This window comes from Serinus canaria, chromosome 5, assembly GCF_022539315.1.
Source record: "Serinus canaria isolate serCan28SL12 chromosome 5, serCan2020, whole genome shotgun sequence".
NCBI classification, from domain to species: Eukaryota; Metazoa; Chordata; class Aves; order Passeriformes; family Fringillidae; genus Serinus; species Serinus canaria.
The window spans coordinates 46,752,404-46,772,995 of NC_066319.1; the positions used below are offsets into that span (position 1 = coordinate 46,752,404).

The window sequence follows — 20,592 nt, forward strand, 5'->3', positions numbered from 1 at the left end:
TACACTAGTTGATACCTTTGGTGTTCACAGCATTATCATGCCCCTTTTTCCCAAAAGCTTTTTCACTTGGAGGGGCTCCTTTCCCCCAGCCCCAGTCACTGCAGCCTGGAGGGGGCAGGGCAGGGTGCTGGGTGCAGGCAGGCAGCAGCAGCTCAGGGGAAGCAGCCACACAACCACGTTCTATACAAGCCATTTATTTGAAATGCCAACTATACGTAGGATAAAGTCAGTGTTACATGCTTCTCAGCAACAGTAGAAAAATAGAACCAGTGAAAACCTTTTTACAACTGTAATGGTACTCAAAAGAGAAATGTATTGTTTTACAATGCATCACACAAGACTAGAATTCAAGTTTGGAGGTACCTAAATAAAAATACTATTTTTTTTAAAAAAACACTATGTACAATTGAAGCGTAAACAAGTTTTACAAAGTACTGGTTATGCAGGTTGTAGAAAAAACACTTGCATAGGACATGAAGTCAGTTTAAGAAAGTTTTCTGAGCCTTTAGCATTGAAGGCACTTGACTTTATACCAGTAACAACACAAGGACAAGAAACAAATTCTTAACGCTGCCGAGGGCAGGGCTGCCTTCTGGCAGTACACGTAATTACAGAAACCCCAAATGCGGTTTTACAAGTTTCCCTCGAAGCTGCTCCCTGCATCCAGCAGGGCTCAGCACCACCTCTACCACAGAAGCATAGAATTATTAGAAGAACAGTGCCTCAAACAGCATTAGTGTTCTTTCAAAAAAAAAAAAAAAAAAACCCCAAAAAAAAAAACCCCAAAAAACCAAAAAACCAAACCAAAAAACCAGAAAAACAACCAAAACAACCAAACCAAAAAACCATACAAAACACCCAACCCCCCTTGCCCCCACCCCTTTCCCAAACCCAAACCAAAGAAACCCCTAAAGATCTACATTTGGGACATTCTGGGACCAAAACCCAAGGCTTACAAGTACAGGTGGCCACAGCCTTAATTTTCGTAAGTGAAAATCCTTAAGAACAGGAAAATACAACATGAAACTGCCAATCAACACAGCAGTTACTAATACACAACTACAGTAATTCTGTGGAACAACAAAACATTTCAAAGGAAGAATGTGTTTTAGGAATTAAGTTATTCATCCATATATTAAGGAAAAGAGGAGTTGGGTTTGGGGAAAGGGGAATAAGACCTTTTTGCATGTTGCTCACTAAATGCAAGTCTGAGCTCTCTCTTTAACAGAACAAGGAACATGAGTCTCCCTCTTTCAAAAAAAACAATGTTTATAACTCTACCCTCAAGCAAAATAGTCAATAATCTGTCATTTCCATCTAATTTATAGAGGGAAAAGATATCAATTTCCAGCCTAATCAGAAAGTGCTTCATGTAAACAAGGAGCTTCTGCACCAAAGTTTCAGTAGACAGAGAACAAGGAGTAGCAGGTAGCACAAGTATGTGTGGTGTGCAAGTGAGATGTAAGATGAACACTGGCTTCTGACTAATGCTGCCATGAAAAATGGTCTCACCCCTCTACACATCTTAAGTAGGAAATCCTGCTCTGGAGTACAAAAATAAAGTTCCAGTAATTCAAGAAATCCTTCTTTTCCACTTCAAACCAGCTGCCATTAGCTGCCATCTTCTTCCCAATTCAAAATATGCAAGTGAAAACAGATTGTCTATATGGCCTGATTGTCTTTGTGGCCTCAGAAGGACTTGTCCTTCATTCTGCATCTACTTTTAAACACTTTATTCATCCTTTTTTTAATACTGCACAGCTCCTGAGACTTCAGAAACAATTTTGTATTCTAAAACGCAGACATGTCCTCCCCAGAGGCATTTCTCACCAGCTTATTCCAAAGCCAAAGCATTTCATGATTTCCCTCAAACCATAACCTCAGAACTTCTCATCTTCATCAGCCACACCCCCCCCCACAAATTTCATGCTTTAAAGTTCTGTCTGTAGTTCTCAGTCCCACCTCTGCCCAAGTACACAGTGCCACATCAAACTATGATAATCAAAGTAGTTTTCCTGAAGTACATCTATTAGTTGTAGGCAAAAATATTGAGAATAATAAGTTTTCTGAGGGCAGCTGTAATTTTTTAGTAGTTAAGCTGCCAACACATACATGATGCAAGTCCAGGGAGTTTCAGGGTGTGTGCTGAAAGGTACTGGTTCTACTGAGCTGGTCTCATGCTGCTGAGGATGAGACCTTTGTGTGCAGCTAGAGCAGTCAGACAGCACTGTGCTCAACTCTTCAGGAGAAACCCAACGAGCCTCAGCCCCTGAACCTGCAGCAGTACCACCCCCCACTGACACCTTCTTGCATTTAACAGTGTTCTACACCACAGTCCCATGGAAATCCCACAGATGGGTGCTGAAGCCAGGACCACCCAGTGCCTTGACTGTGGGCAAAAAACAAGATTAAAAAAAGCTGACATAGGGGAAAAAAAAATCTCCCCTCACCCACAAGACACATCACCTGCAGAGTTTAGGCATGTTTCTGCTCCAGCCCTACACCATGCTTTCCATGGCTGCATCTCAAAAGGAGCACCTGCAGAACCACCACAGAAGCAGGCCTATAGATGTGTCTGTAGGAAACACAGAGTCTATTGGTTCAAAGACCCATATCTTAATTCATCTAGAAGCTATTTGGTAGTTTGGAAACGCCGTACTCAATATATTTCACTAACACTGTGCTGTTCTAGGCCCTCCATACTTTAATGAAACACATTAGGTAAGAATTTGCCATCAACTAAAACCAAAAGTAAAGCTGCAGCAAAATTTCTGTTAAACAGTATTAAGCACTTTGAGCTGCAGGAACCAATTCAACCTAACCTTAAAGCAGTCCTTAGGTCACACCTGGGACTATAGTTTTCTGCTATAGAGAAACTCATTACAGAAACTGCATTTAACCCCCCACCAAACAGGACCTTACCAGCAATCACTACTCTGCAGTGGCATCAGATAGGGATCAGTGAATGCAATGAATTTGTTGTTAGAACTGCACCGTGAGTATTAAGGATGTAATTCATAATTACAACCCTTCCCCTGGTGCTCTGCTGAACCCTACCCCACTGGCAGGAGCCAGCCCAGATTAGCATCCTTCCCTCTTCACACCCTGCTAACAGAGGAATCTCATTTCTGTGCTTTCAAAAAGCAAATCAGGCAATGGAGGTGCAATTTAGGAGCGCCAAAGTGTGGTGATGCTGAAGCAGTGACTCTTCACTTGCATTCTGCTCACAGAACAGCTGCACCTGTGGGGCCAGCACCACGTGAGGCCAGGTAAGGAACACTGTCACTGAGAGTGAAGCCCTTTAGTAAGCACAGGCAGGAGAAAGCAAGGCCATGGGCTGTCACCCCGGGAGGGAAACGCTCCCACCTGTTCAGGCAACAGCAAAGGTTCTGTGCCTCGTCTTCCTGACACTCCATGAGTTTGCAGGAATCCGCTCACCTGGTCTTTGCTTACCCATGGACGAGCAGCTGGAAGAACAAGTAATTACTGTATTTTCTACAGTATTTCTAGATTTATTTCTAAATGGGCAAATCAGCAATTCTAGTCAGTCTAGTAAGTGCTTCCTGCTTCCAGGTGGTCATGGAGTCTTCCATGGTCACAGCCGAAACAAAAGTAAACAGACTCATATTGTCATATTCCAGTGAATTTCACAGGAATTTGGATTCCTAAATATCCCTCCAGATTTTTAAAACCCCAAATATAATTCTTGAAGTGGGTTTGCTATGTATATAAAGATAAGGCCAGCTGCCAGAACTTTTCAAACAAAATATCAGACTGGATTCTTGCCATAGTCATAAAAATCAGGAAGATTTCAATCTAAACAAACAAAAAAAAAATCCAACTAAAAATGTAGTTTTTTTGATGTGCTGTTCTTTGGAATTCCTATAATTAAAAAATAAAAGCACTGTTATTATCTCATAAGAAAATACATTTCATAATGTGCAACTCAATGCACATAGAGAATCAGCATGTGAAAGGGTAAATGCAAAAGTATGAAAATACAGTCCTTTAAATGTGACATTAAAGTTTAACATATTAGTACAAAACTAATACACTAAAATAGATGTACAGGTGCAAAAGGCTACCAGGTTGTAGAAAAAAGGTACCAGTTTCTGGTTTTTTTAAAAGGCTTAATTAAATCTGCTTCAAAAAAAAAAGCGACAAAATAAACCCAGAAGCAGCATTAAAACCAAACTGCTAACATGCTGTCTCTAATAAAGCAATGTATGTACAAAACAAGTGAGCAAAGCTGAATTTTTCTGCTGGCATGAAAGAATTTCTCTGACAGAAGTCAGGCCAAAAGTTGCAAGGAATGGGATGTTTACAACTCTTAGGCACAGAGAAATAGTGGAGGTTGCTTTCATAGGGCAGATTTTTTGTACAGGAAGTCTGGTTTGTTTGGAGACCTCCTTCCTCTGCTTACTCCGTCTTCCCTTTCCAAATCTGCGTTTCTCTGTGCTCCATGTTCCAATGGCTCATCATCTGCCAGTCTCCTATTGGGTCTCTCTTCTGGCACATCAGAGTTGTATGCAGAGAGTGAAGGTCTGTTGGAGGTTAGCCCATAGGTTAAATCCGTTTCCATTTTTGTTCTTCCCCTAATGTGAACAGGGCCATTCCCAGCATTCTCCTGGGTAGCCAGTGCCAAGTCCAGCCGCTGGGGAGGCTGTTCTAAGACATCGAGGTGTATTGGCTCATTCTTTTGCCTGTGTTGATGCCCGTCTTGGGAGAGCAGGTACTCCCTCCTAGAATCCTCTTGCTTTTTAGGAGATATCTGGGAAGGCAGATAGGCTGACTTTAAGCCACTTGGTGATGCCTTATTGTGGCTGTACAAATCTGGGCCAAAATAAATGCCTTGTGAAGGTGAAGGACTGTGCCTGTTGGGTGCTGGAGTAGAGGGTCTGCATGCAGCATTGGAGAAGTCATAGAAGTCAGGATATTCCTGCGGGTTTTCTCGAGCATCTATTTTTTGCTCTATTGCATGTTTTTTCCGAGAAGTAGGCATGTGTCTGTTCTGAATGCATGAAATGTGCTGGGGTGGGCCGGGCCCTACCTCTGTAACCGCCTGGCTCAGCTCCGTGTCCACCGTGAGCTCTGGTAACCTTCTGTCCTTCAGAGACATTGCTGACACACCCATTGCGATGTCCGGCATCAGCTCATTTAGCAGGGGCTGAGTACACTGGAAAAGAAAAGAAATTGGTCCATGGAAACAAAGAGTAGAGCTAAACACAAACAGTATTTAGGATACTTTTTGTAATTCAAAATGACATTTTCTTAATCTAATTTAGTCTTGCCAACTTCAGCCTGCAAGTTTCCTGCACTGTTTAAAGAACACAATTATCCACCAACCTTCACCTTCTGGTTTCTTTCCTTCATGAAGCTGTTGTGTCACAATTACAGCTCCTCTTAAATGCACCTTGCCTTGAACATGCAGTAAAGGACAATGTACTGCTGAACTTCTTAAAGGCAGGCCTGCTCTAAGCCATTTACAATTATCAACCCAAACAAGGTACTTGGTGCACAGCCTAACAAATGGTTTGTCACAGCACACAGTTCCAGTGCAGGGAAGCCACAACACACACGTGTCATCACTACAGACACAACCCTTCTGCTTGCATTCCCCATTTTAAAGTTAGTAAACTGCAGACATGTGTGTGCAGGACAGCCTCAGGGCTTGGGGGAGCATCAGTTACAGGACCCACTAGATCCACCGAGTACATGGAAGCTGCTGCACAGCATTCTTCTCACGTATCCCATGCTTGCCTCAGTGCAGAATTGCTCATATTACAGCCTTCCAGACAGAAGAGTGAGAATTTCTACTTACATTTATCATTTTTCATAAAAGTAACTTTAGTAATCATTGATTAAGTAACTCACAAATTGCAGAAAGAATACAGAACAAAAATTTCACCTATATTAAGCCTATGCTCCCCCTTGCATTACTTATGGATGTGTTCTGGCAGAAATATTTCTGACATGAAACAGGTTACAATGTAGTTTCCTTAGGAAATCAGTATTGATCAAAGGAGAGTGCCATGCTATGGAACCCATCTTTGACCAAACAATAGCACACATTTCTAATATGAAGTTATAGCTTTTATTCTAAAATAGAAAAAGAAGTGCAATATATTTAAGACAATTGCTAATGGGAAGAAAATAAAATCCATTTTCCAATCAGAACCTGAGGATCAAATCTGCATCTAATGTGGCACAACTACGCACTGACAGTTTTTTCACTGCAGAAATAAATTACGAAATTCTTCATTCAGCTCTTCCTGTATTTCATAAAGCTATGTCTTTACTGGATATCCTATAGTCCATTGGTTTTATTGCATCATATTGTATTTCAACAACTATAATGACTGATTTTAAATCCTGTAACAAAGTTCTTTGTATTAGCAATTACCAATTTCTGCTTGCCAATTCCTTTTCAAATACTTCACCGCTGTAAAGCTTTCATACTTTTCACACACGTATAAAGGGCCACCTGTTTACTTCAGACTACTTACCTGTAAATAGCCAAAATATCCCCACTACTTCTACCTGTGAATTACAGTGTGCAGTCCATTACTGAAGCTGGCTTATGCTTTGTTTTAGTGTAGAGCAAACTACATTTGCTACACAAGGAGTGGCTGAGGTCACTTGGTCTGTTCAGCAGAGACTGAGGGGAGACCCCATTGCAGTTACAACTTCCTGTGAGGGGAAGAGGAGAGGCAGACACTGATCTCTCTTGTGACCAGTGACAGGACTGAAAGGTTCTTCACCCAGAGAGTGGCTGGACACTGAAACAGACCCTGTGGGTCCCTTCCAACTTAGGATATTCTGTGATTCTATGATTTCAGAGGATTCCTGAGTGCCATTTGCCCCTCCAATAATGCTCCTGCTCTGGAATCTTCATCCTCCTAGGGATCAGGGCATGCCTTTGGGACAGAGAATGCTGACAGACAGTTTGGTAGAAAAACTTCCTAATCAACAAAGACGCTGACTTTATTTAACAAAGCCAAGTTACTTCAACATAAGCATTCTCTCCAGTTCCTTCGATGAGGTACTTTGAGTGGCAAGAAATAGGCAAAAGAGGAGAAACACCAACACTTACTACTTGTTTCTCAGCTGCCATCACTGCCGCTGCTGCAGCCACGGTTTGGCGCCCCAGAGCCGCGGTGTTGGTGCAGTCGGGGGGCGCTGCCTTGGCGCCGGGCAGGTAAACGGGAGGGGCGGCCTTGGGGGCAGCCCGCGAAGAGTGGAACAGCGAGTGGTTACATGGGTAAGAAAAGGAACGGGAGGGATGTTGACTTGGCACCCTTTGTTTCCAGCCCACTTTGAACTGGTTGTGAATAGGAGTTGCTGGTGGGTGGTATGGAGGTGGAGGAGGGGGTAATGGTGGATGGAAGGCCACGAAAGAGTCCAGTTCTGTAAACATGGTTTCTGCAGTGGGAGTGCTGTTGACACGACATCGTCCAGACTGTCTCACTGTCAGCAGTGGGCTTTCATCCCCAAATCGCTCATCAGGAAAGAATTTGTGAGGATTCTGCAGAGGTAAAAGACCCAGCATGTTACAAGACAAAGTAGGAAGCCATCTAGAAAAATCTCCCCAACTAACACTCTCAGAAACATGCTAATACTGTAACTGCCTGGCTGCGCTAAATACCAGCGCACCAACACTCAAGGTGACTACAGCTACCATGCAAAACTGATTAGGGCTTTTCTAAAATAAGACAAGAAGCATCAGATTCACTGTAAGTTGACCAACAAATGCATTTGCTTTAGTACCAGTGTATAAACAGAAGAGGAATTTTTAGTTTACCAGTCCTGACATGTGCTGTGCAGACCTACAGCATGAGCTACCACTTTTTCTCCTCTCTGTTTTAAGAATAAATAATAATCTAGGTTTCAAGTTATGGTTCTACTGTTCTCATCAACTGTCTCTTTAGCAGTTTTATTTTGTCCTCAAAATTTGTACCAATAAGAGCCTCCTGAATGGCAATGACTCTTGAGAAAACTATTTATACATTGCACTTAGAGCTTTATAAAATCACATGCATCAAATGCAACTGGCCTTTGCACCTGGACAGTCACGCAGGCATTTCAAAGCACTTGTGTGTATACACAGCAAGTACTCCTACTGCAGAGCACACAATCAAGTCCCTTCCTGCTCTTACACAGCCATCCTTCATACCTGCAGGAGCTCAGCAGCAGCATCAGAAAGGCCGAATTCCCGCAGCACACGGATCTGGATCTCGTAACTGACGGTGGCGCCTTCCCCACAGTTCAGAGCGTAGGCTCGCTGCACCTGCTCCGTGTGGCGCAGCTCCTGCAGCCGCCTGATCATCTCCTTCACAACCAGGAGACTGGGAACTGCAGGGATAACACAGAATGCAGGGGGGATAAGAGAGAGGCCTTTTTTTCAACTGTGAGACAGTAAATTTGAGTGCAACGGTTAGATTTATTCTGAAGGAAAAATCTAACATCAGGCCGCCTTGGCTTTTGTTTTTTTTCAGAAGCATTCTGCCAAGAATTGTTCAATTTAACACATGTTCCATGGAGCATCATTAAGCCACATGGGATAATGCACATAATACAAATGACAAAAACATACACCACTTCTCTAGCTTCTGCTAGAATGAGCCCCAAATACAGCTTTCTTTGTAAACCCCTAATGATGCAGGAATTCCACGATTTGAGGTGGGGGCAGGATATCTTAAATAACAACTGAATGTTCCCTCATGAATTGCACAGGCCAAGACTTCATTGATTTTTTTGGCATACACTTCATACTTCTAATGCAGTTCTATAATCAAAAGACCATAACACCAGTATGTAACTAGAGAAAGGGCATTTTACAAAAGTTACACAAACTGTAAGCCAACAAAAACCTGTTAAAATTATGTTGGTTTATGCAGTCATATTGAAATAATTTTTAAAAAACCATTCCAAAGGAAAGTAATGTATAATTTTGGGTATTTATCGTGTTGCAAAACTTTCTCATGCCACTTCTTACACTGTTTGATGATGAACGATATTTCTCTGTGGTGTTTCTGTCCTAAGGAAAATGTGCATATAAAGAGAGAAGACAAATGCAGATCTCTGAGTATGTAAGTCCTGGTGTCTGATCCTTTACCAGCTTTACAAGTGTTATGTATTACCATGACCAGATAAATGTCTGTAATGAAAGCTCATAAAAATTAAACAGATCATACACCAAAAACCATGTGAAAAGATAATTGCATAATAGAGAAGGAGAAACACCACACAATTACAACTAGTCCCAGTTTCATGAAGTTTACATTGGTATGTGAAGGAGATGTATATGTACTGCAAAACATTCCCCTCTCAATGGGGTTCCTGTACTGAGAGGGGAGGGAAGGAACCCTTTCTAACCAGTCTTCAAGGCTCTACCCTCCACACACTTAAAATTCTTCTGAAAAAAACTGGTTTAGCAAGCAGATGTTTAGCTATAGCCAGTATTTTGGTAATACTTAAAAAAAAGAATCTAAGAGAAGTCTGAAGCAGATCTCCAAACTAGTAGGCATAAAAATGATAGAAGGTTTTCATTTAAAAATACTGTCTTCTCAAACCCTAGCTTGTTTTGGTATTTTTTTACTATTATTCATGTAAAACACATGGAAGAAATATTATGTATATAAAAAAATACAATTATCTCAGTTGCAAGATTTCTAATTCAGACTCAAACTGGAAAATGCATAAAAAAACCCAACCACTTGCAGAACCTGGCCTCAAGTTAGAGCAGGCTTCAGCTGAACTAATTTTACAAAAGTGCTGCTGGAAGAGCACTAAAACACACTGCCAGCAGGTTTGTGCAAATACAGAGCTCAGGCAGAGGGCCCAAGGAGAAGGCAGGGCCAGAGGGGAGCAGCCGAGCTGTGAAGCACCCCCTGCTCTGAGCCCGGCCCAAGGGCCATGGAGGCGATGCTGCCCAGCTCTGCCCCCAGCACTCCCTGTGCTCCATCCATGCTTCAGGATGGATTCCTGTACAAATTAGAGGTTGGGACAGCTTTAATCTCCTCACATTAACTGGGCCCCATCTGCCCATTCTAGAAAAAAAGCACGGGCAAACCAATCAATTCTTTTGCTTAATTACAGGACTAAGCAAAGCAGACAGTTGCCAGGACACAATTCCTGTGATCCAACTACTGGCCAGGCTCAGAGCTCTTATCTATGTTCAAATCAAAGGACTGGCAATAATTCCTACCTATTAAATTGTACAGAACCAAGACACAGGGGAGTTTCAGATTAGTCAAGATGTCTCATGCTTGCAACAGAGCTGTTTTTTTAAGAACATGAGAACTTTGGCAAAACACTGAAAACCTCTGAGAACCTGTTGCCTGTTTCTCAAATTCTTTGGAAATTAGGATTGGGGAAAGTGTTATCAAAGTCCTATTTTATAGGACTTTGAAAGTGTTATCAAAGTCCTATTTTATATGAAATACTTTATATTCAATTCATCCTAAGTATATTAACATTTTTCTAGGGACGTAAATCCAAGTACTATAATGCACTGCTGAGATGCCACAGTTTTGCTGAGGGCTCCAGATCTCTAAACAAACAATTGGTACTTTTATCAAATTTTTCAAAAAGAAGTTCTCAGAAGCTCATTTTCAGCTTTATCAAGTTTCTTCCCAGACTACAAGAAGCAAACAGATCAAAACCATTCTACAAATTTCCCTAGAAATCTTGTAATTAAACAGTGTTTCAAATCTTCCTAACACAACAAATTAAGTTCTCTCGCAGCAATTTCAATCCATTACTTTGGCCTGGGTCCAACATTTGTAAGAATAGTTTATCTACTTCCTTTCAACATAGTTGACTGAAAAGAGACCTAAATGATCTATAAAGAGTTTATAAAATGGGGAATGCCACAGGCACAGCATTTTCCTTCAATGAATAAAAATTTAATCTTGGTCATTTAGCTATCTAATCCTGCCCTCCAAAACATGCACTGACCCTGCCAACTTGTCATCAGTTGCAAGCTTTGCCAGTGTTTTCTCTATGCACACTGAGTATTAATGGGACAGGTGAAAGGCAGGAAGTGCTAGATATTTTAGGAACCTCACTAGATGAATTCTTCCAACCTGACACCAAAAGTTCATAAGCATAAATGACAAAATACATTTAGTATATATTTTACTGGCTTGCCTATGGGGAATGTCACACCAATCATCCTGCAGTCAGGAGAGGCCATATTTACTTGAGCCTATAAAAATGCACTCTGACACATTCTTCCACAAGGAATTAAGTTGGTTTGGCTTCAAAGCTGAAGTGGATTTGGTTAATTGAAGTAAATGCATTTTGAATTCTCATTTCCAGTACTTTTCTGACATACTGAGTTCAGCTGATTTCCTTACAAGTTATGTTCTCTGGCTTTTGATTTCTGAAAGAAATTTTCCAGACTCACAGATCTTACCTATATTGGACAACTGATTTATAGAAAACTGAGAACCCTATAGAAAATTCTGAGAATGGAGAGCGAGGCACCAGCAAGTGCTCTACTGTGTTTAACCAGTCCGAGGGTTTTGTTGTCCAACTAGTTACTCTGCCATCCAAAACCAGTTACTGTCTTTAGAACAGACCAAAGCAGAAGGACTATTCCTGGTGCAGAACTACTCTCCAAGGAAATGATGAAGTTCAATAACTGACACTCCCTCCCCCCAGCCCCAAGCACCCACGCACTCCCAGGAGCTCACTCAGCACAGGACACAATCAGGAGCTCACCTGGGATCTCGTTGGCTATAACTGAGGGAGGACTGCTCTGGTTGGTGCTGACTTGCTGGTGGGTGATGACGTGGCAGCACTGCGGCACGGCGTTGTTCACCATGTACAGCGTGTCGGGCACGTTGGACATCCGCACCATCCGCAGGCGCACCAGGTCCGTCTGCTCCACCATCATCTCATCCAGCACTGACTGCAACGACAGCACCACAGCCTCTGAGGGAGCTGCACACACCCCGCTGCCACTGCTGCCAGCACAGCCCCAGCCACACAAGGCCAGCCATGGAAAACCAGAGTAACTTTCTCAGGTCACAAACAACATCTGGCTTTTTATCAGCATTTTATCGGCATTTTCTATTCCGTTTTCCAAGAAAACGGAAAACGGAAAAACTATTCTCCGTTTTCGGAGTTTGAGCTAAGAGCAGGCAGAAGAATAGTCTGGGAAGGATGCTTTGTCTACTTTACCTGTCCAACTAGAACTGACCTTCTCGAGGCCAGACCCTCTGGACTTAGAACAATTACTGCCTATGAGACTCAACTTTCTGTGCCACTGAATAGAAGGCACTAGCTGAAAAGGAAACATGTTCTCCTCAGACATCGAAAAAATAGAAAATAATTCAGGCCTACCCTTTGAAGATTCTTACTTAATATCAAATGAACTTATTTCAAAAAATGGGAGACTAGCAGGGGAGTAAAAAAAAAAAAAAAAAAAAAAAATCACTCATTCACAATTTTTTCATTTCACAATAATTAAACTATCTATAGGAGGAGTAAAGTTACCAGAGACTATGAGAGTCCTCCCTTTAAGGTTAATAAGCCTTAAAATTATTTAAAAATATAAACAGCATAATATGAAACCAGTACTAACAAGGAGGAATTCTGACAGGGATATGGGCATTTTAAGAATGTACTTTTTACTTTGGATAAATAGCAAAGCACTCCCATAGCATATACCTGAAAACCAAGAGTCAAAGCTTTTATCATGCTTTTGTTAGTTTTAGCAATCCAAGATACAAAGAGAACATTTTAACCAGCTAGTCTTCTTTTGCTATTTTAGTGCCACTTTGTGCTCTCTAACTGCTGTGCCCAAAATGCAAAGGAGTTTTTTTATTTCCTTTCCCTCACAGAGGATATCAACATCATCTTATATCTTTAAAAAAACATTTTCTCTCCTAGGCACAGGGCAAGAACTCCAAATTCACCAGAGCAGATGTCAGAATCTGTAGGTGATGTGGATGTACACAGCTTCACCTAAGCCTCTTGTTCTGTTGTCACCTGCACTGCTGGGACTCACAAGCTCTCAACTCGAGTCAGAGCTACCTGAAGTGGTGGCACTGGTCAGTGACACAAAAGGCTCCCATTCTATTCAACAGAACATGGCACATTCCTGCCCCACACAGCACCATCTCCACCCTGCCACCAAACGTCACCACCAGAGATGCTACAAGATCTTCAGCTTGACAGTGCTCATGCAAGAAATTAAATAGGGAAGCGATTGCTTGAAAGGGAAACAAAGGGGGAAACAAATTCATTCAAATTGGACACAGGATATTTATTCCATTTTGCGGAGGATCACAAGATTTTGGGTATGTTCTGATTTAAACAAGATGATGAAATATCAGTCCTCTGCCGAGTGGAATAGCAGTTCCCCACCCAGCTCTGGTGGGAGCTGGGGAGCCTGAAAGAGCTGGCACCAAGGTTGCTGACTAGCTGCAGACTGGGACTCTCAGGCTCTCACCTTGCCATCCGCCTGCCAGGAGGGCTGCCGAGGAGCTGGGCCGGCAAACTGGCTGGAAACCAGGGAGGTTTCCCTCAGAACGTTGCTTTGTTTCCGGTGGAATTTCATCAAGATCTGTCTCGCAAACATTTCAATTTCGACAAAAAAAAATTTTGTTGAAATTTTTCTGACCAGTTCTAGAGACTTGAGCCTGATGATCAATCTTGTAAGTCTTGTTAAACTGAAAATGTTAGTATTTTAGGCCAGTACATGTAAAGAGACAAAACATCCCAAAATCTTTCCCTGTTTACAGAACCCCCTGATGACTCCAATCTGAGAACAGTCAAGTGTTGCTGATATTACCTTAGCCTCCTCCACATATGGTGAGAACAGTCTTGGCCGCACATAAATTCCAGCATTTTTTTGCCGCAGCCAGGCATTTGACTTTCCACCTTCTGAAGTTGGTAGCATGTCTGAAGGAGGAGTACTAATCAGGCCTCTCTTCATCTTGAAGAATGAAGAATCAAGAAAGAGTTTTATGGTTTTTAAAATATTAATATGGCAAAAACTTGCAATAAATGCATTCTTTACACTGAATCCTTACACCACTGATTTTTTTTAGCCTTTTGATAGATTTAAAGAACACAAAACCTAAGCAGAAAAAGTGTTACACATCTATTACTCTCAATGATAACATTTCAGAAGTTAATCCTTAAAATAAACAAACAAAACCAACACCCAGCAAAGCAAGAAACCCCTCACACCTGAACACTGTAACATGCAGAGATGTATTTGTATGAAAGTACTGACTTACTGCATCACTCAGTACTTCACTATTCATGGGTAAGATGTGCTCAATGCGGACAAAAGGTAAAAGTGGAGACAGGATCTCCCTCAGCTCTTCAATGTCAAGATCTCTCCTCTTCACACCTCTTTTATTCACACTGTGAGCAGTACCACTGAGTAAATTAGGCTCTGTGGGAAGGAACAAGACATGCTAAGTTTTCATCAGAAAGTTTAAAGAGGATAGCAGGAGGTACAGGGCTTACCTTAAAGGGGAGGTTAAAGAAAAGGAAGGAAAATTCTCATTTTATATCAGTAGGGCTCATCAGCACTGTTCCACAAAACTAACAACTGAACAGGGCACAGGGTGGTGGATTGGTCTAAGGTTGGACTCCATGATCCTGGAGGTCTTCTCCAACCTAAATGATTCCACAATTCTATCACATGCCTTAAAATCTTGTATGAAGCATCCACAGAGACAGGTTCAGTTTATACCAGCATGGGTCATTGGCACAGCTGCCAGCTTCAAAGTGTAAGCCAGGCAGAAAATACAAACATAGCATTTGCCAAAAGCATTTGGAAAGCTCTATTAAGAGCTATGCCATGAAAGCAGTTGTACTTCCCTGCTAGCAGATCACCCAAGGATTCTCCTGTAGCTCCTCTGCCCATTCCCCAGCAGTTTTCAAAGGCACTTTCCATCAATTAAGGCCTCAAGAGTCCTCAGGGATACATTATTCTAGCTTCCTTGTGTAACCCACCTCAGTAACATGGTGTCAAGCCCTCTCAAATTGATCTCATGGTCACAGGACACCTATTTGTACCAGGAGTGACATCATCCTGGAGACAGCAAGATGACCACACAGTCCACATGTGTATTTTAGGTATTGTACCCAACCTGAATTTGACTGCCTAGTTTCCCTCTTTGAGGAAACTGTTTAAACATACCCACCCTGCCTCAGTACACGCAGCTACAGTTTTGGCCACAGCTTGTTACATTCTCTAATGCTTTGTGACACCATCACACATTCAGAGCTGCAATACAAGGAGTGCCACTGAGGAATTTAAATGAAATTACTCGACTAAATCTGGCCCTAATCTGACTGAATTTGGCGTCACCATTATTTCTGCTTTTGCTTATTGTGTGTTCTCTTGATCCCAGATAAGAGATGTGAGCTGTTTACTTAATGAATGCCAGAGCAAGAAGCTGTGCAGTGATCCCAAAGGAGCAGCTTCTGCCCCAGCCCAGGTCTGTTACTGTTTAACTGGCTCCATTATGTTCCAATGTGCCCTAGGACAAACACTTGGGAAATTCTGTTTTGGAAATAGGTAAATACTTACTCAGGACACTAGAAACACTCCTTTAACTAACTTTTTGTTGCATTTCATAAAACACGTCCATGACAAAGCAGTAACAGTGGATTTCAGAAGCATGGCCACCCTTCCCAAGGCAGTAGTTACACCAGTACTTTGTTTTTACTCAGGCAGGTTCTCCCCTTTCTGCTCCTCTTGTGTCACTATGTGATTGACACTTTGTAGTGCAGATGAACTACAAGATTCTTGCATTTGTTATTTGGGACATACATGTTTAATCTACTTCCCAGATCCAAACGTGCAAGATTGCCCTTGAAGTTACCACTGTAGCAATAATGTGCATCTAGGCTCATAAAAATACATTTACATCTACTTTAGGGAAAACACTGGTGCCACTTGTTGGCTTGTTTCTCACTACCACAGATTCCTGTCAGAGAGACACACTCAAACTGAAGTGAAAGGCTGACACAGTAAACTAGGAGTAAGACTACTGTGAGAAGCCTGCATACCAAGATACCACAGGGGGTTTTTATTTGATGAATTAGTTACAAGAAAAATAATTCTGAGACAACAGGAAACCAACAAGACTTCAAAATTAGACAGTCATAAAGGTTGAAAAGACCTCTAAATGTCTGGTTCAGTCACCACCACTGTCCTCTTCCCACACCTCCCCAAGTAAGGGACAACACATTGCCCTTCACTGCATCCAGCTGGGCAACCTGTGCTACTGGCTGACCACCTTCACAGTTTCTTGTATTTCAGTTGGTGCCTCACTGCCTCTCATCCTGTCCTGTGTGCCAAGAGAAAAATGCTGCTCTATTTTCTTTGCTTCCTGCCATTAGGTATTTACAGATCTCTAAGATCCCCTCTAAGCCTTTTCTTCTTCAGGCTAAACAATCCCATCTTTCTCCGAATGCTATGTTCTCATTTTAGATAAAACCTTTAAAGAAAGCAAGAGCATTTACTTTGTTTTGACTATACTATGGACAAAGCAGTCAATTTCCCTAAGACTCACCAAATAGAACTGCCATCAATTTTGGTTTTTACTGCACAGTTTAAAGGATCCTCACCTCGATCTGCTATCCTCTTCATCAACTGGTGCTCTCCCCATTTAATCAGATATTTAAGAATATCTTGTTCACTTGCCTGTAGAAAGAGTGAAGCCAGTAATCTGTATATGCCTAATGTCACATGCACACACACCAAAGAAAAAATAAAATCACAGGTCTTTTTACAGGTCTAAAGAAACAGAGTTGCACCTAAGCATGAAGTTTATGCCCTTTATGATCTGCTTACCACTTTCTCCTAATATTTTAAGCTGTACTACAGGTATATCACCATCATAATTTCTACATTCATATTACTTACTGAATCCCTACAAAGAGGGAGAAGGTTTGTACAGAAGGAAAAATTTTATTTAGTACAGAAACTTACAGCTATAAAGTTGGAAAATTAAATTTAATTAAAAGGGGCAGTTCTACCTCCAGGGATTTCAACAAGCTTTTGTTTAATATTACAAATTCAGCAATATAAGCTGTCATGGAAGATCAACAGTACAGTTAACTGTAATTTCTGAAATGCTTCAAGTTAACAAAACTTTAAAAAAAACACTTTAAATAATCTCTAGCACTTAATCCTTTACAAAAAAGTAAGATTGAGATTAATGCATTAAAAAAAAATCTAGTAATCTTTAAGCTATTAAGGGATGGTCATCATCATAAAGACATCTCCCCTGAAGAGCAATGGCAGCAAAAATCCATTATCTTTCTGTTGGTCAGTACAGTTCTCTCTCCCTAAAACCACACAATCCCTGAAGGCAAGTTCTCCCCCTCCAAAAAAAAACAAAACAAAAAACTGCGCCGTACTTGTCAGAGACGGTATTTTTCTCTCTCCATGAAACTAAATTGAGTTTTCTGAACCATTTCTAGTTTATTAGCTCCCACTGCCCCAAATTAGCATGTGCTGTTACAGCAAAACTCCCATCATGTAATTTTATAAATCTCTTAAAGAGGCAAGGCAAATGTTAGATTCAGAAATGCTTTGTTTAAAATAATTTTCATGCATTTATAAACTATTATTAGGCTTCTAAGCAACAGCATATACCACATTTAGGTTGTGTTACAAACCAAGAACAAAACAATTTTCTTAATCACTACTTCCATTTAATTTTTTACATATTATAGAAGGAGTGCTTAGTGTGTACAAGCCCTCCTTCCAAGCATTTCCAATCATGGTAGAACACATCCTGCTAGTTCTAGCAGCTGTATTCTGCACTGCAGGTTACCTGTAGATAGTCAGACTGAATGGCTGTGAGCAGGTGGTCCTTGCTGAGCTCGTAGAAGACCTCTGAAGTCATGACCTGGGTAAACTCCTCACAGAGGAAATGCAGCGCCTGCCGATGCACCCACTTGGAACCGTAGGGCTGAGAGCTCCACTTCAGAATGGCAATCAAGGTGTCCAGGGAGATGCTCTCAGCAATGATATCTTCACAACCTACCAAACAAGGGCAGCAAACAACAGTGTTGTTACAGAGGCACTTTGACCATGAAGGAATAATACACATGGTTAAACCTGTAGTAGAAAGGGTTACGTACACTTGGTGAGAGTAAAGACTGGTGCCCTACAGATCAAGGTTGGAAACAAGGTTCTATTTTGACTGGAAGTACAATAATTTTAAGTGAGTGTTTAACACATTTTAACATGAAAATTTGAGTCACTATTGCTCACAGCAGATTCACAGAAACCCATGAACTGTAACAAAGGTATCACTTTGCTCATGGACCTTCCTGAGACAGACCATGCAGACGAGAAACATAAGCTGTAACAGTGCTGGTACTCAGCTACTCAGTACAGGATGAGGGCAGCAAAGCATCATTTTCTGACTCACAGAAAAGATAGGAAGCAGTGGATTGCTGCTCCAGGCCACCATGATGGCCACAGCATCCAGCAAGGCACAGAGGGTGCCAGGACAGGGAGCACATTCTCTGACAGGGAAGCAGAAGGGAGGCAGATTTAGGAAGTCTGCTACAGTTTCTTCCTACCCACTGCTTTATTAGGATTTACTCTTTCACAGGGTACACATCTTCTGAAGGACAGAGAGTACAGTTAAAACTCCTGAAGGGAAATGGAGCTGATATGGAAGAAATGAGGGAAGACATGCTGTGGGAGGGCTGAAAACATGGGAACTTGGGACTAAGGAGTTAAGACAGACGATACCACAACATTGATAACTTGGGAGTCTCCAACAGCACTTTGTTGCTTTCCATTGTACATCTGGTTTAGCACAAAGATAGCAATTGAAAGAAAAAAATTCTCAGAATTATACATTCCAGTCTCAACCCACTACAGCCACAAAATTACAGTTGTGTTTATGCCTATAAGAGGAGCCTAGAGAGTTCAGAGCTACATGTCTACACTGCAATTTTACTTCTTACACATCATCATTTTTCTCTCAGTTTCAAAGATACCTGAAAACTAAACTTTGTTATTTAGGGATGTGTATTGCATTACTGAGCTCTTGAAATAAGTTGAGTAAAGAAGTGCTTTGTACAGTAATCTCAGCCCTAGTCAAGGCAAAGACAGGTCTCCTGATGCTACATATTTTGGTACTGGCTGCATACAGATAAAACACACTAGCAACAATTAACAGAAATGAAAGAAAAGTCTTACTTTTCTACATAGGGCAGCATACAGAATATAGGAATATATACAGAATATATGTTCATTCCATTACCATCATAATAATGTGAAAGCTATGGAGTAGGTAGTAACAAGTGAACAAGCTTCTTCAAGGGAAGAAGGGAAGGGAAGGGAACCTGTCAAAGGAGCTACTACTTAGAAGTCACTAAAATGGGAATTTAAACAGGAGGGTTAAGAAGGCAGTAGAAAACAACAGTTTAAACATGAGACTGGTTACAAATTTACCTGTCCTATTAGACACACACATTTGTACCCAATACTATAACAACCACAATGTGGTAATTTTAAGAACAACATTCTACCACTTCTACCATTTTCTAAGCTTTTCAGGAATGTGCCTGAATGTATACACAATTTTGGACACAATTTTTATTAAATTTTTAAAGCAATTTACAAGAGTAATGTCTGTCCCCCAACAGTAATGCATTTTACATCAGTTCATATTTAAACCAAACTTTCCTCAACAAGCAGCTGGATGATTTTTTTTTCACATGTATGATTCACCTAAGAAAAGGAAGACTGAATGCAGCCACTGACAGAAGGGCTACCCAGAGCACACACATTTGTGACCCATGCAGCACATGCAGCATTACACTGTGCATTTGCTTCTGACAAAGGGGTGAGTGGTGAGTCATGTTTCAACACAACTGCTTTGTCCTTGATCATTTCCATACTGAAATAGTGTGGCACTTCTCAGAGCCACCCATCTCCATGAGGTTACTATTAGCATTACTGCTGCCAGTAAGAGCAGATGCCTCATTATAGATACCGACCTCTAACCTGCATGGCAAGCACTGGCCTTAAGTGAGCAGGGCACAGGCAACAAAGCTGGGTCAGAGGCACTTGGAACATCACTCCAGTCATCACAGTAAAGGTAAGAGCAGAGGATGAGAACTGCTCTGAAATACATTCCCTGGGCTAAGGTACAGGTTAGTGAAACTGCCCCCTCTAGAAGGGGGAATTCCCCAGATTCCTAAAGGATGAAATCTTAAGTCTTAAAAAATTCTGGTCAAGAATCTGAGAAACAGCCTTAAATAAACAAACAGTAAGCAACTAAACCATCCAAAACCCAACTTATCATCAAAAAAAGTTCAAAATACTTCAGCATGTGACAGAAACAGAGTAAATAAAGTCTGAAGCCTTCCACTTCAGGATCCATTTTTACCCAAACAACAAAAGGCTGACATTGCATTTAACTTTGTCATGTGAGTCTCTCTCAGCTTTCCTTTTGGGGCTCAAGAAAGGAAAATGTTAAGTTAGCAGCAAACTTGGCACGTGAATGAAAGCAGTGACTAGTTGCAATTTGCTTAAGAGAGGAGTTTGACTCCCATTAATAAGAAACAAAATAGCTGGAAACC

General features: G+C 41.4%; 1 protein-coding gene across 3 annotated transcripts in view; it reads right to left on the reverse strand.

The window, feature by feature from the left end:
• Window positions 1–178: 178 nt before the first annotated feature.
• Window positions 179–20,592, reverse strand: part of BTBD7 (BTB domain containing 7) — a 51,612-nt gene continuing 31,198 nt past the window's right edge. For 2 of the 3 annotated variants that reach the window (XM_030240133.2, XM_030240135.2), the window contains 9 exons: window positions 17,820–18,028; window positions 16,606–16,681; window positions 14,256–14,416; window positions 13,805–13,948; window positions 13,463–13,576; window positions 11,728–11,917; window positions 8,174–8,352; window positions 7,094–7,525; window positions 179–5,176 (listed from right to left, as the gene is read on the reverse strand). In XM_030240133.2, the coding sequence (XP_030095993.1) occupies window positions 4,361–5,176; window positions 7,094–7,525; window positions 8,174–8,352; window positions 11,728–11,917; window positions 13,463–13,576; window positions 13,805–13,948; window positions 14,256–14,416; window positions 16,606–16,681; window positions 17,820–18,028 (2,321 nt within the window). In that variant the 3' untranslated portion in view covers window positions 179–4,360. The remainder of the gene's footprint in view (window positions 5,177–7,093; window positions 7,526–8,173; window positions 8,353–11,727; window positions 11,918–13,462; window positions 13,577–13,804; window positions 13,949–14,255; window positions 14,417–16,605; window positions 16,682–17,819; window positions 18,029–20,592) is intronic. The other variant, XM_050975827.1, reaches the window with a different exon arrangement.